The sequence below is a fragment of the Ursus maritimus genome, unplaced genomic scaffold (genome assembly GCF_017311325.1).
Source record: "Ursus maritimus isolate PB19 unplaced genomic scaffold, ASM1731132v1 scaffold_22, whole genome shotgun sequence".
Taxonomy (NCBI): domain Eukaryota; kingdom Metazoa; phylum Chordata; class Mammalia; order Carnivora; family Ursidae; genus Ursus; species Ursus maritimus.
This window is the reverse complement of record NW_024424675.1, coordinates 46564190-46577501: the sequence shown is the minus strand read 5'-3', so window position 1 is coordinate 46577501 and position 13312 is coordinate 46564190. Positions and strand designations below refer to the sequence as shown.

General features: G+C 55.9%; 1 protein-coding gene across 2 annotated transcripts in view; it reads right to left on the bottom strand.

Annotated features, from left to right (window-relative positions):
• OSBPL2 (oxysterol binding protein like 2) overlaps positions 1–13312 on the bottom strand; it is a 39747-nt gene that overhangs the window by 11725 nt on the left and 14710 nt on the right. Inside the window, exons 2-6 of one of the 2 annotated variants that reach the window (XM_040638558.1) lie at positions 12625–12725; positions 9015–9159; positions 6701–6776; positions 2349–2483; positions 1696–1793 (exon numbers count right to left, since the gene is read on the bottom strand). In XM_040638558.1, the coding sequence (XP_040494492.1) occupies positions 1696–1793; positions 2349–2483; positions 6701–6776; positions 9015–9159; positions 12625–12661 (491 nt within the window). In that variant the 5' untranslated portion in view covers positions 12662–12725. Of the gene's footprint in view, positions 1–1695; positions 1794–2348; positions 2484–6700; positions 6777–9014; positions 9160–11426; positions 11556–12624; positions 12726–13312 lie in introns of those variants that run through there. The other variant, XM_008688179.2, reaches the window with a different exon arrangement.

The following is a 13312-nucleotide window of genomic DNA, read 5'->3' as shown; positions in this document are numbered from 1 at the left end:
ATAAACAAAAATGCTAACAATTTCCACAGAGCTAGACAAGGTCAGAGTCTCGAACTCCGGCACCACGGCCCTCTGACTGCAGAGAGATAACTGTCGCTCAAGAGGACTAATTCTAGAAAAAAAGAACTCTCCACACGAATTCAGAACAAGTTTCCCTGAAGAGTGACTCTCAGGGCAGGTTTTTCCCTCCTGTGGGCCTCAGTTTCCCGTTTCTGAACTGAAGGAGCAAGGACTTGCCATCTTCACCCAGGGTCCCCTCCTGACTGCTCACTGCCATCCTCCTCAGGGGAACAGGATTTCAAAAGCAGGTGCCTGAGTGCTCGGGGCCAGCCAGCCTGTCAGTGCCTCAGAGAAGCGGGCCGCTGCCCCCAACGCCAGCAGCACGCGGTGGGGGGCCACGCCACAGGGCCAACAGCAGGCCCGCCCGGGGCAGCCGGAGACGGCGAGCGCCTTAGCTAGACAGACGTGTCGCTTCCCCAGCTCAGTGATTTCCGTGAAGAGGTGCAGGCCTGCAGGCATCGCTCCAGGTGACGGCTCGGCCGGCGAGGTCTGAACCCAGCGCTGACACCTGGCCCCTGCACAAGCATGTCAGCGCCGCACACCCCCAGCGCGCTGACTCAAGCAGACCAACACCCCCACAACCATTCACTCGCCTTTGAAGAACTCGTAATCACTGATAACACACGTTGCTAGGGGCCACACAACACGCCGCGACCTGCATCACGACAGAACGCAGCAGCGCTGCCCACACACGTCAGACGCGACACACAGCAGCGTGACTCCGCACAAGCCCACTGCATTGTGGGGACACGAGGACGGCACAACGCCAAGTGGCAAGCGATACAAATTCCCACAGTCACATGGTGTGAACACACACGACACACAAGGAAATCCACCAGCACGTTAACTCCAAAGGAGCACGTCTGACTTGTCTCACTTTGCTCAAGTTACACATTTTCTATAAGGAACATGCTCTTATAATTAAAAACAAACTTGTATTTAATAAAACATTGCAATAAACTCCCGCAGAACCCAGGGAGAGGTGGAGTAAAAACTATTCTCGCCGTCCCCGAACGGCCCCACAGAGGACCACGCACCGGGCTGGGCAGCTTGCCCTTCACCCCGCTGATCCCGTGATGGACAAAGACTACACTGCCGTCAGCTTTAGCTCCTATGGTCTGGGTGGGCACTTCGCATGGGCAGCGGGTCGGAAGAGCACCCCAAACAGGCCCAGCCCACCCTCCCAGGGCCCCTGGCCAGACTGCCACAGGCAGGGCTTGTCCTGGGGGGGGGGGGCCTCGAAGACTGGGTCAGAAGCTCGGGGGCAGCTGGGGAGCTGCCTGAAAGAAACTCCACCCAGAGGGATCCCAGTCGCCGCAGCTCCTCGCCGGCCTCAGGAGGCTGCGATTACGCCCTCTGCGGCTGCTGCACTCGCCAGCTCCAGCTGCCCCTCCGTGACATTTACTAAGACACCCTGGTGACGTGGGCTGGCTTTACTCACTAGGGCCTGTTTCCCTCTTCATGTGACATGAGCCCGCCCGCCCTCCTGCGCAGCGCACTCTGACGCCCTGCGCGCTCTCCCATCTCCACTCCGCTTTATCTGGGGCGCTGTGATGCGCACTGCGCCCCCAGCCACGAGGCGCCTTCTCCCTCTGCGTCCCCAGCCCTCAAGACCCCAATGGCCTGAGCCCTTACCTGATCAGCTCGTAAGTCTCTCCCAGGAGGGGGTTGAAGGGCTTGCCGGTCCTCTCCCACTGGGAAGCCACTGCAGACACCGCGAAGGCTGCCACGCACTGGGAGCAATGCACATGGCGGTGGGTGAGGCGTCACCGGGATGCTGCAGGCATACAGCTTCTTGGGGCCAGCCTGCGCTCCTGGCGACCTCAGTCTCCCGCTTGTCACATGTTTTGAGATTACAGAACTTCCGGAGCAATGCCATTTATCACAGGCACTTCCTCAAAGCCACGCAAGCAGGAACTCTGTGTGGCTCTGCCCCCCCCCCCAGCCTGCCCAGGCCTAGAAGCCCTGCGGCACAGCCGGTCAGTCTGGCCGGTGCACCCGCAGGCACACGGGATGCCAGTTCCAGGAAGACCCAGGAGGAGCCGAGGCACAGGGCCCACCGCCACCCGTAGATCAGGCTCCGGGACAAACGCCAGAGCCATCGAGCAAAACGGCACCCAAAAGTCACTGTGAGCCACATGGGCCCTTCCCCCCGACGTCCCCCTGGTGAGGTGCCTGGCCCCTACCATGACGTGGCTGGTCAAATGGTGTTGAGTTCATTAAAAACTAGAGTCTGGCGCCCACCCAAGCTCAATGTCCGGTGACCCTGAAAGGAGCCCATCACCCACCTGCATCCTTTCCAGGGCCTGGGGCTGGCAGGAGGCTCTGTGAATGAGGTACACGTGCTCCATGTACTCTGTGATCCGCTGGAGGAAACTCAGAGGCTCATTGAAGGCGATGGGCATGGTGATCTTGGACAGCTCCTAGAAGGAGCAGGGAAGACCCATCACCAGTGGGCTCACGCCCACCCTGCTCGGAGCACAGGGAAGATGCTCGCCTTACTCTTCAGGGGAAAGGAAGTCAACTATGGGCAGACCCCACTGCTCACTGGCTCAAGAGGCCACACCCAAACCCGCCTAGGGGCGAGGCTGGGGGGAAAGAGGCCCCCTGGGGACCCAGCCGCAGAGCACAACTGCACATGCATCTACTCTTGGGTCTAGTGTCCGTCCCATTTCCAGGAGCCCATCCCACAGATCGTCTGGCAAACATACAGCCAAAGACCAGACATCACTCAAACATCCAACAGGGACCCAGGAGGACGCCCGACACAGTGACTGCAAGAGTAAGCAGGGGCTCTACATGGCTGTGGCTGTACCGTGCAGGGAAACGGTGGGACATCCTCTAGTTTGTCTGAAGAAAGAGGGAAAAATAACATACAATCCACTTTCTGATGTGCGGGAAGACAGACCAGAAAGTTCTCAAGAGGTCCCCTCTCGGGGAAGGGGACATGCACAGAGAGGTCAGGGACAGGAAGCTAAATGCTTGGAATATACTGGAATCTCATCCAAAAGATTTGACTTTGGATTTATAATTTTGAAACAAAATTAATTTAGAAAGGCAATCTCCAAACATCAAGAATAAAATGAAACAAACAAGCGCACACAAGCCCCTCGGGCACAGCCACCCAGAGAAGGTCACTGCAGACGACTTAAGCACAGTGACTTGAGGAGCACCCTGAGGACAAAACGAACCACAAAAGCCAACAAACTTGCCCGTTTCGGTAAACACGCTGCTGGCAGCAGAGCGGCCCTACTCTCCAGAGCTGTGCCGCACGTGGGCTAGAGCAGGTAAGCATGCGCACCTAAACCAGCCGTCTCCACCGCTGTGGAACTGGGATTACTGGGGGCGCCTGGGGGGCTCGGTCGGTGAAGCGTCTGCCCTCAGATCAGGTCATGATCTCAGGATGACTCCCGCATTGGGCTCCCTGCTCAGTGCTCCCTCTGCACCTCACACTGCTCATGCTCTCTTTCTCTTTCTCTCTCTCTCTCTCGCTCTCTCTCTTAAATTAATTAATAAAAATCTTTTTTAAAAAACGGGATTATCGGTGTGGGAGAAAAGAGGCACAGACATAAGACAGAGGACGTTAGATCAATCCTGTCATCCCAAATTTAAAGCATCGCTGAAACAAACCAAAACAGCTCCTAGCTCTCTCCCCTGGGGAAAAACCTAGAAAAAGCAACCCGATAGCCTCCCTGGGGCCCAGCTGTGGTCTTGAGTCCTCTCTCTTCCTGGACAAGGGGCTGATTCCAGATCCTGGACAAGAAAGGTACAGAACGCACCAGAACATCTTCTGTAAAGGATTACAGCCAACCTGAGGGCACTACTGCCAGCCAAGGAGCAGCTCGGGGACCAGAACACATCGAGGAGCTGTAACTCCATGAATTTAAAAAACAACAGAAGACACGCTAGTTGGTTATACTGGTCATGCTGGGTAATGCTAGCGAACCAAATACATGACTTTCTTACGCCAACCACATTCACAGCAGGAAATAAAGGAAGAGTGACCGTGCTGCCGGAGCTCCGCGACAACTCGCCAACTCGGGCACTGAGCATCGGGCGCTCCAGGTCAGGAGAGCAGTAACAAAGATGCGTCCACACACGGACTGAGAAGCGCAGACACGGGAATGGCGCTTGAGACAACCGGGAATTTGATGACATTAACAGACTATGTCCTTTCCTGCACTAGGATACCAGACTGTGGTCGTGTTAAGACAGAATCTGGGGGCGCCTGGGTGGCTCAGTCAGTTAAGCGTCCCACTCTTGGTTTTGGCTCAGGTCAGGATCTCAGGGTCCTGGGATGGAGCCCTATGTCGGGCTCTGTGGTCCACGCGGCTTCTGCTTTGGATTCTCTCTCCCCTTCCCTCCCACTCTCTCTCTCAAATAAATAAAAATATTAAAAAGAAAAAAACCCCAGAATCTGTATCCTTTAGCGACACGAGACATATTCACAAGTGGAATTTGCTTCAAAATACGAGGGGAGGCAGGAAGTGATGAAGTGTGGCGGGGGGTGATGAGCGCCGGCTGACGCCACGGGTGCCGCGGTGAGCCAGGACCGAACTCGGCCCTACCTGCTGCCGCACGTGCCTGGAACAGCCCGCGTGGGCCAGCGCGTGGCAGCCGGCTCAGCAGGCTGAGCAGGAAAGAGAGCGGTGTCTCCACTTCAGAGGCAAAGCCCATGCTTGCCGAGCTGGTGCAGCTCTGGGAACGTGTAGACCCACATGTTTTGTTCAGCTTTAATCTGAATCCATCCTATCCCCAAGGTGGATTCCTTGGGGAATGCAATGTAATGTTGTCACTTTATGAAAACAAGCCTCAAGATCCAGGAGCTAGCCGAGTGCATCACCTATCTTCAGACAGACACACCTGCCTGGACCTGACTTGCTCACACCATGAAAAACATGGGAGATAAGACTGCTAAGAGAAAATAATCCCAAATGTGCCACTTTAAAACAGAAGAGACATGTGTGGTGCCTGGCTCGCTTAGTCAGACAAGCATGCAACTTCTGATCTTAGGGTTGTGAGTTTGAGCCCCATGTTGGCTGTAGAGATTACTTAAAAATAAAAATCTTGGGGCGCCTGGGTGGCTCAGTCATTAAGCGTCTGCCTTCGGCTCAGGGAGTGATCCTGGTGTTCTGGGATCAAGCCCCACATCAGGCTCCTCCGTTGGGAGCCTACTTCTTCCTCTCCCACGCCCCCTGCTTGTGTTCCCTCTCTCGCTGGCTGGCTGTCTCTCTGTCAAATGAATAAATAAAATCTTTTAAAAAATAAAATAAAATAAAAATCTTTAGGGACACCTGGGTTGCTCAGTCAGTGAAGCATCTGCCTTCAGCTCAGGTCATGATCCCAGGGTCCTGGGATGCAGCCCCACATTGGGCTCCCTGCTCAGTGGGGAGCCTGCTTCTCCCTCTCCTCCCTGCTTGTACTCTCTCTTACTATCTCTGTCTCTCTCAAATAAATAAGTAAAATCTAAAAAAACAAAAAAATAAAAATCTTTAATAAAATGAAACATAGGGGTGCCTGGGTGGCTCAGTTGGTTAAGCGCCTGTCTTCAGCTCGGGTCACGATCCCGGGGTCCTGGGATCGAGTCCTGCATCGGGCTCCCTGCTCAGCAGAGAGTCTGCTTTTCCCTCTGCCTCTGCCTGATGCTCCCCTTGCTTGTATGCTCTGTCAAAAGAGTAAATGAAATCCTTGAAAAAATCAATGAATGAATGAATAAATAAATAAATAACCATGACCGTCCAGCAGAAGGACAGCAGGGGAGAAACTGGGAAACCCAAGCCCCGTGCGCGGTGAGCAGTGATGCTCTGACAGGAGTCCCCTCGTCTCGCTCACAGCTCTGGCTACTACGTGAGAGGTCACCATGACGGGTAGTTGGGTGAAGGGTAAACAGGGCTCAGTGTGCCTCTGCAATCTTCTAGAAGTCCAAAATTATTTCAAAATACAGAGTGGGAGAAGAGATGCAGTTTCCTCCGGGAAAAAAGCCGCCAGCTGAGGCAGAAGCAAACGCAGCAGCATGCCTGTGAGGCGTGCCAGGGACAGGGCCACGTGCCTGTTGGACAACACTCACTGGAGTCCGCGTCACCTCATGGCCCATGGGGGCACCCTTCCCTCCCAAGGCGCACAGCCCCCCTTTCCACGTACGGTCGACACCATCGCGGAGCCCATGAGAAGAAAGGCCTGAGGCTCCAGACAGCGGTCAGCCAACTCTGCTGCTGCAAACCTGAGCACCTGAGCTCCGTGTGCAGCCCAGCACGGGGAGGGGGGCGGGCAGAGCCCCAAGTCCTGCACGGCTGCCACGGCCTGCCCTCGGCATGTGTCAGGGAGCCCACCGACGCTCCTCACTCGTGCAGACCGTCCGAAGCCGGCCGCCTCCAAGCCCGTCACAGGGCTGGACACAGACACTCGTGGCGCTGTCTAGTCAGGAGCGCGACCTGCAGGACTGTTTTCCCTCTGCCTGTAAACATCCCGGCCTTTTCTCTCCTCTTCCCCTTACATCTCTGTCCCTTTCCTATTTTATCACCTTCACTTCACCCTGTTACAAATACGCAGAGCGCATCTTAAGCTACCGGCGGTGCAACAAATTCACAGGAATTAAAAACGTTTCGGCTTAAAGCCCCAAGATGAGTCCATCTGAACTTACCAAGCCGATACATTTCTTTAATATACTCCACACACTGAAATCACTTCTGGTGAACATTGGGGCGGGCAACGACGTCCTGTAAAGAAGCCCCCAAGAAACAGGTGTTTATTCCTCCAGCGTGAGATTCACTTTCCGCCCGTGACCTTGCTCAGGGATGAGATTCTCGGTTTTTAGACGCATACACGCATTTGTCTGCCGTGGCGGCTACAGTGCTGTGAAGTCCCAAAGAAAGGCTTCTGCACAGGTGCTCTGGAGGGTCTCCTGGGAAACGGCCGTGACCACACAACTTTCCTTTCCCTCCACAGAGCGGGGGACAAGGCGCCCCTCCCCCGGAGCGGTTGCGGGCCCATGGGCAGAGGCCGGGCCACAAGGACACAAGAGGGAACTGAATTAACAAAACCTTTCCAGAAGCCTGCCGTAAGCCCCTTTTAAACGTGAGTTTGTTCTCCTGAGGTACATTCCTTGTCAGGCTCCCTTCCCACCGGCTTCCAGGGCAAGCACGACAGTCTCCCTCCTGGGAATCTGGGGCTGGGATAAGATGCTCTCTCCTCCTGGAAAGGGGGTCCTGAGTGGGCTGTGAATCCAGATTTGGGGGGAGGCCGCTGGACCCACACACTGAAGACAGCCATTGGCAGGCAGCCATAGCGTGGAGGGCCCCTAGAAGGTGCCGCCCGGCTCCTGGGGCCCCCGTAGCCACCCTGCACTCCCTACTGACTTCTGGGTCTGTGTAAGCACCGATGCACCTGCAGCAGGCACCCCGGTGGGGACACCTCCGCTTGGCGGCTCTGGGCTTCAGAGCAGTGACAGTGCCTGCGCTGGCCCGGGCGGGAGGCGCGCACTCCCAGGGAAGATCACGTTAGGGGCAGCCGGCTCAGGGCACACTGTCTATTTAAGGGTAATAGGGAGAGGAGAACAGAAATGCTGGAGATGAAATGGGAAAGAAAAAGCAACATTTGCGAGCACCATGGGCCAGGCTGCAGGCACCCAATGCTCGGCTCCAGCCTCAGCTCTCCTCTGGGTGCCCTGAACACTGGCAGCCACGGCGGGGCAGGCACAAACTGCAAGGGGTGCCACACGGAGGGGTGTGGCTCTGGCCAGGGCCAGGAAGGGGCCCCCCGAGGTAAGCCTTCTGTGAGTTAAGAGGGAAAAGCCAGGAGGGGCGCCTGGGTGGCGCAGTCGTTAAGCGTCTGCCTGCGGCTCAGGGCGTGATCCCAGGGTTCTGGGATCGAGCCCCACATCAGGCTCCTCCGCGGGGAGCCTGCTTCTTCCTCTCCCACTCCCCCTGCTTGTGTCCCCTCTCTCGCTGGCTGTCTCTATGTCAAATAAATAAATAAAATCTTTAAAAAAAAAAAAAAAAAGAGGGAAAAGCCAGAACTAAAGAGACACAGAGAAGACCGCCATGGCCGAGGGAGCCGAGCACAGAGAGCTCCGCCGTGGGAACGGCCTGGGCACCCCTGAGGACTTGAAAGCAGCCCCTGTCGGCTGGGACCGGAGACAACAGGACTGGCTGGAGCCAAAGGAGTAGGCCCAGTCCTCGTCCCAAGAGGAGGGTGAACTTACAGTCCCCTATCCCAGCTGGGAGACTTCTATCAGCCATCACTGGGGACCACGTGGACATTGGCCAAGAATTCCAACTACGGGGTGGAGGAGACCCAGTCAGACCTGTCTTGTGGAAAGATGACTCTGCCCACAGCAGAGATGAGACGAGAGGGTGTGGAAGCAGTTACGGGAGCCACAAGGCACAGGAGAAGCAGTGCCAGCTGGACCGGGGTACGACAGAGGAGCGACGAGGGCTGAGGGGTCCAGACCCGTGGAACGAGGCCAGCATGTCAGAGCTGGGCAACAGGGCATGGGGAAAAGAGGGTGGCATCGGGCCAACGTGTGAACCAGATTCCTGGGGCGCTGAGGGGATGATGGCAAAGGTCCGGTCAGCAGAGCCCGGCCCTCTCTCGGACAGGCCATCTGAGCACACAGGACGTGCTCCGACATCTGCCCAGTGAATGAATGGACGAACAGAGGCAGGAACAGGGCACCTGAGCGGCCCGGTGCATGCATCTACCAGGCACGGGGGTCTAAGGCTCAGAGCGGGGTCTGGGGTGAGGCTGGAGGGCTCCCTCAAGCCACAAAGCAAGTCATCGTGGGGTGGACGGAGGCTGCCTTCTCACCGCCTCAGGATGCCAGATGCCGTCTGGGGCGCCAGCCCAGGTGACACAGGCTGGGTCGCTCAGGAGAGCCGAAGGGGCGCTCTGCAGCACAGCGGGGGCGGTCACAGATATGCTGGAAGATTCTAAATCACACCTGCACCACGACATACCTGTGCTTCTGAATTCCATTCTCTCGAGGTGGCCGCTCCCCGACCTTTCCAAGCCCGTTACTTCTGCCGGTGTCCACATGCGTCACTCCAGCGACTCTCTGATCTGCCTCTGAAAATTCCCCGGAGGAGTTCTCAGAATCAAAGCCTGCACACGACAAGCAGAATGGTCATTCTCACAGGACTGGGAAGACGTAAAAGCCCACCCCCAAGAGTCCTGACCACGCGGCAGACTATCTGAAGCGCCACATCGTTTCTGACTGACACACGCTGCAACGGTCAGCTCTGCTCCCCACGAGCCCCAGGCCGAGGCGGGGAATGCAGGCATGCCTGCTTTCCCAGGAGCAGCTCAGACGTGGCCGCCGAGGTTCAGCTGTCGGGCAGGGAGTAGTCTGTCCTTGCTTCAGCGGCAGGCCGCCCGACAGCCATCAGCCCCGCCTCGAGGCTGCAGCGTGTTGTCACTGCACAAGGTCTTGTTCTAGAATACAAGCCATGGCAGTAGCTTCTATGGAACAGGAACCGTGTGCCACACAAGCGCGCTGCCAGACTCACACCCATGGGCAAGAACCCGAGTGCAGAATGCGCGGCTGGAGCTCTGCGAGCAACCCACATCAACAGAAGCTCAGGCAGCGGCTTCCTAAGGACTTCCCCACCAGGAGGGCCTTCTCCCAAAGGAACAGGCTGCTACAGGGAAAAGGTGGCCCGCTTCCTCTCACATCAGCCGGTACAGTCCACTGAGGCACATGCTTTCTGCTCCGGGGCTCGCCAGCGCTGAGCCGCGGCTGCCAGGACAACGCCCGCCCAGCCAGGGAAGGGGCTCAAGGACCGCGGCGCTCAGCCGTGACCGTGACCACTGTAGCGATGACACGAGACAGAGCGGGAACTGAGTTCCCGCCAGCCTCTCACTTGGCAGACGAAGGCGAGGCCCGGGGCATGAGGCCAGGCGGGGGAGCGCTGCCAGACCCGAAACACACACAAATCTGCTGCTATACTTTCCTGAGAATACATACAAAATCCTCTCTTCTGCTCCTCCCCGTTGACAGGGTCCCAAGACAGCACTGACACTCACCACACAATGGCTCTGAAAGGTTTGTCAACGAGCCTCTTAAACGATCGGTATTTCCTGAACCAGCCTGTCACCTCTGGTCTTCCTACCCACCCAAGAGCAACATCTACTTAATCCCAAGTCTAAACTTTTTTTTTTTAAGATTTGTTTATCGATTTGAGAGAGACAGAGCATAAGCAGGGGGAGGGGCAAAGGGAGGGGCAGAGGGAGAAGCAGACTCCCTGCTGAGCATGGAGCCCACTTGAGGACTCGATCCCAGGACCCTGACTGAGGTCATGACCTGAGCCGAAATCAAGAGTTGGGCGGATGCTTAAGGGGCTGAGCCACACAGGTGCCCCTCGCTCCTTTCCTAAAGAGACCCCACCCTGCCCTGCAGGACCTGCCCAACCGCCCCCCCCCCCAGTGTCCCTGGTCCCCACAGGTTCCTCAACGCTAGGAGGTCCCGCCTGAATGTACACCCCGGAAAACAAGGCAACTCATCACTGACAGTCACGCTGAAGTCTTTTCTCAGATTAAGCCGACGCTATGTAAACAGGTTGAGCATTTTCATACACGACACGTATTTATTGTAGAAAACAGAAAAGACAGATAAGCAGAGAGAAACCTGAAATCACCTGTGATCTGATCGCTCAAAGGCACACACTTCTAATAGGTCCGTCTGTTTCTGAACATGATTTCCCTGAACCTTAAAACTTTCCTCTTGGGGCGCCTGGGTGGCTCACTGGTTAAGAATCTGCCTTTGGCTCAGGTCATGATCCCAGGGTGCTGGGATCGAGTCCCACATCGGGCTCCCTGTTCAGCAGGGAGCCTGCTTCGCCCTCTGCCCCTCCCCCTCCTCATCCTCTCTCTCTCAAATAAATCTTTTAAAAAATAAAATAAAAAAATAAGACCTTCCCCTTTAACGGTGCTGATCCTTTGGCCAAAGTAACTGCCTAGCGAGCCGTTCATCTGGTCCGTGCTGGGCTTGGACACTTTGTCCTACTTTTCCCACAGAGCCAGAGTCAGACCGGCTCTCCGCAGTGATGCAGTCAGCACTCTGCGGCTCTCCTGGCTGCGTCACTGCACTGGGAGACTCGGTGCTTTTCTTCTATTATCTGGTTTGGAACCGAAGGACTGAGGGGAGAAAGCACTGTCCCCCGGACAGCTGCCCCCGCCACCTCTGTCTCAGGGACGCGCAGAGGCGTCTCTCCAAACGGCGTGCTGCACGAAGCTCGAGTCCTCTCTGGAGAAAACTCTTCAGGCCAAGTTCAGAGATGTTCAGGAATCTGGCTACGCCAGTCCCAAGCGAAAGGAAACTTCCTACGAGACCCCGAAGAGAGGGGCGCGCCAAGGCTGGCTCTCTCACTTACAGACGCAGCCGCCCCGACAAGAGCCCAGTGGCCCAAGGGCGTGAGTGCCTGACCACCACCGGGCTCGGCAGGAATCAGCGGCGAGCCAGGTGACTGCAGAGTGAGCAGTCAGGCAGACCAACATGCTTCTTAGGAGCACGTCTACGAGGAGCACTGCAGCTACGACATCACGAGAGAGGACTCGATAATTTGGCCTCTGAAAACCGGAGGCAGCTCAGCGCCTCCTGCTTCTTGGCTTTCAAAGAAGAAGTCAGTCCGGGGCAGCCAGTCCACCAACCCACTGCAACCCTGGGTCTGGAGGGAGGAGCGCGGCTGGTGAGTGACGGATGCCCTAACAGCCGGGCCTCCAGGAGACAGACGTGCCGGCACGCGCAGCCAAGCAGGCCCAGAGGGCACAGTTACAGCAACCGTTGGCAGAAGGAGCCCCTCTGACCTGAGAGTCTGTCACTAAAAACCTGGCCCAGAGAAACAGCTCAAAGCTGCTGTTCTAGCCCTCTACCTAGCGAGGAGGGAGCTGGGTTACAAGAGTCTCTTGAAGCTCCTTTCCACCAACAGAGGTCCTCAGCAGACGACACACGACATTCCAAATGTTGACCATGAGGGGTGGTGGGCAGAGAAGGAACGGCTGGCTTGAACGTGAAGGGTCATGAGAACCATACGGTCGCTGTACACTTGCCCCCACAGGCGCGCGGGGCTTCTTCCCAGCGATGGGGAGAAGAGGCTGTTCAAAACCAGTGTGAGCTGGGCCAGCCTGGCCTGCCCTCCCCTTCGCCGCACCCACCCCCACACGTGCACACACAGGCCCCACCACACACTAGCTCCCGGCAGGCTCGCACTGTCGTCTATGGGACAACAGATGACAGGCTGTGTCCCAGCCCCAGCAATGGTAGCTCTAACATGAAGACAGCAAGGCCTGATCAGTGAGTACCAATGACACAAGAAACTGGCCATCTCTCTTAGGGTTGCTAATAAAAGCGTTCACACCCCAAGGCAAGTCTTTTACAGATGGAACACAGCTGCCCTTTCTGGTTATTGCCTGTAGCCCAGAGCCTCCCCCAACACGCTTCTGCTGAGTGTCAGTCCCAGGGACCGTGCCCCGTCTCTCGCCTGCACGGCTTTACCAACACTTCTCACACCCCCAAGGCCAAGTCTGGGACCGGGACTCTGTGGCCTCGGAGTCACTTCCTACCCCACTCACCTGTGACGGCATCGAAGAATTCCTCCTCGCCGTTCATCCTTCGGTAGCCGGGCTCCCTTGCCACCCGGTCTCGGCCTTTCTACGGAGTCATCATACTGGACCTACATCGACATGTAAGGAATTGTACGCGGTCAACTTTCCTTCTGGTAAAAACCCAACAAGCACTGGAGATCTAAGGGGAAACACACTGCCATATACCTAGCTTTCAAAAGTTTTATGGTTTAAAAATATTTTAAAAATACCCAATCACCATTCTTGAAATCAATCTCAATTTACAATTTAAGCAAAGAAATTAAATGAATGCTCTAACAAATGCATGATTTCAAAAAATATGAAACATTCATAATATAAATATCCGTCAATGAATAACAGATTAATAAGCACTCATTATCTGAAGATATTTTTAAAAACCCTTACCTACAGTTGTATAAGAAAATGATAAACACTAGACTCAACACCACAAGAACCAACAAGAGTTGGCGAGGACGTGGAGAAAAAGGAACGTTCGGGTGCTGTTGGCGGGAACGCAGGCCGGTGCAGCCACTGTGGAAAACAGCACGGGGGGTCCTCACACACTAAAAATAGAATTACTACGTGATCTAGTAATTCCACTGCTGGGAATTTACCCAAAGAAAACGAAACCACTAATTCTCAAAGACAAGTGCGCCCCTGTTTACTGCAGCAATAT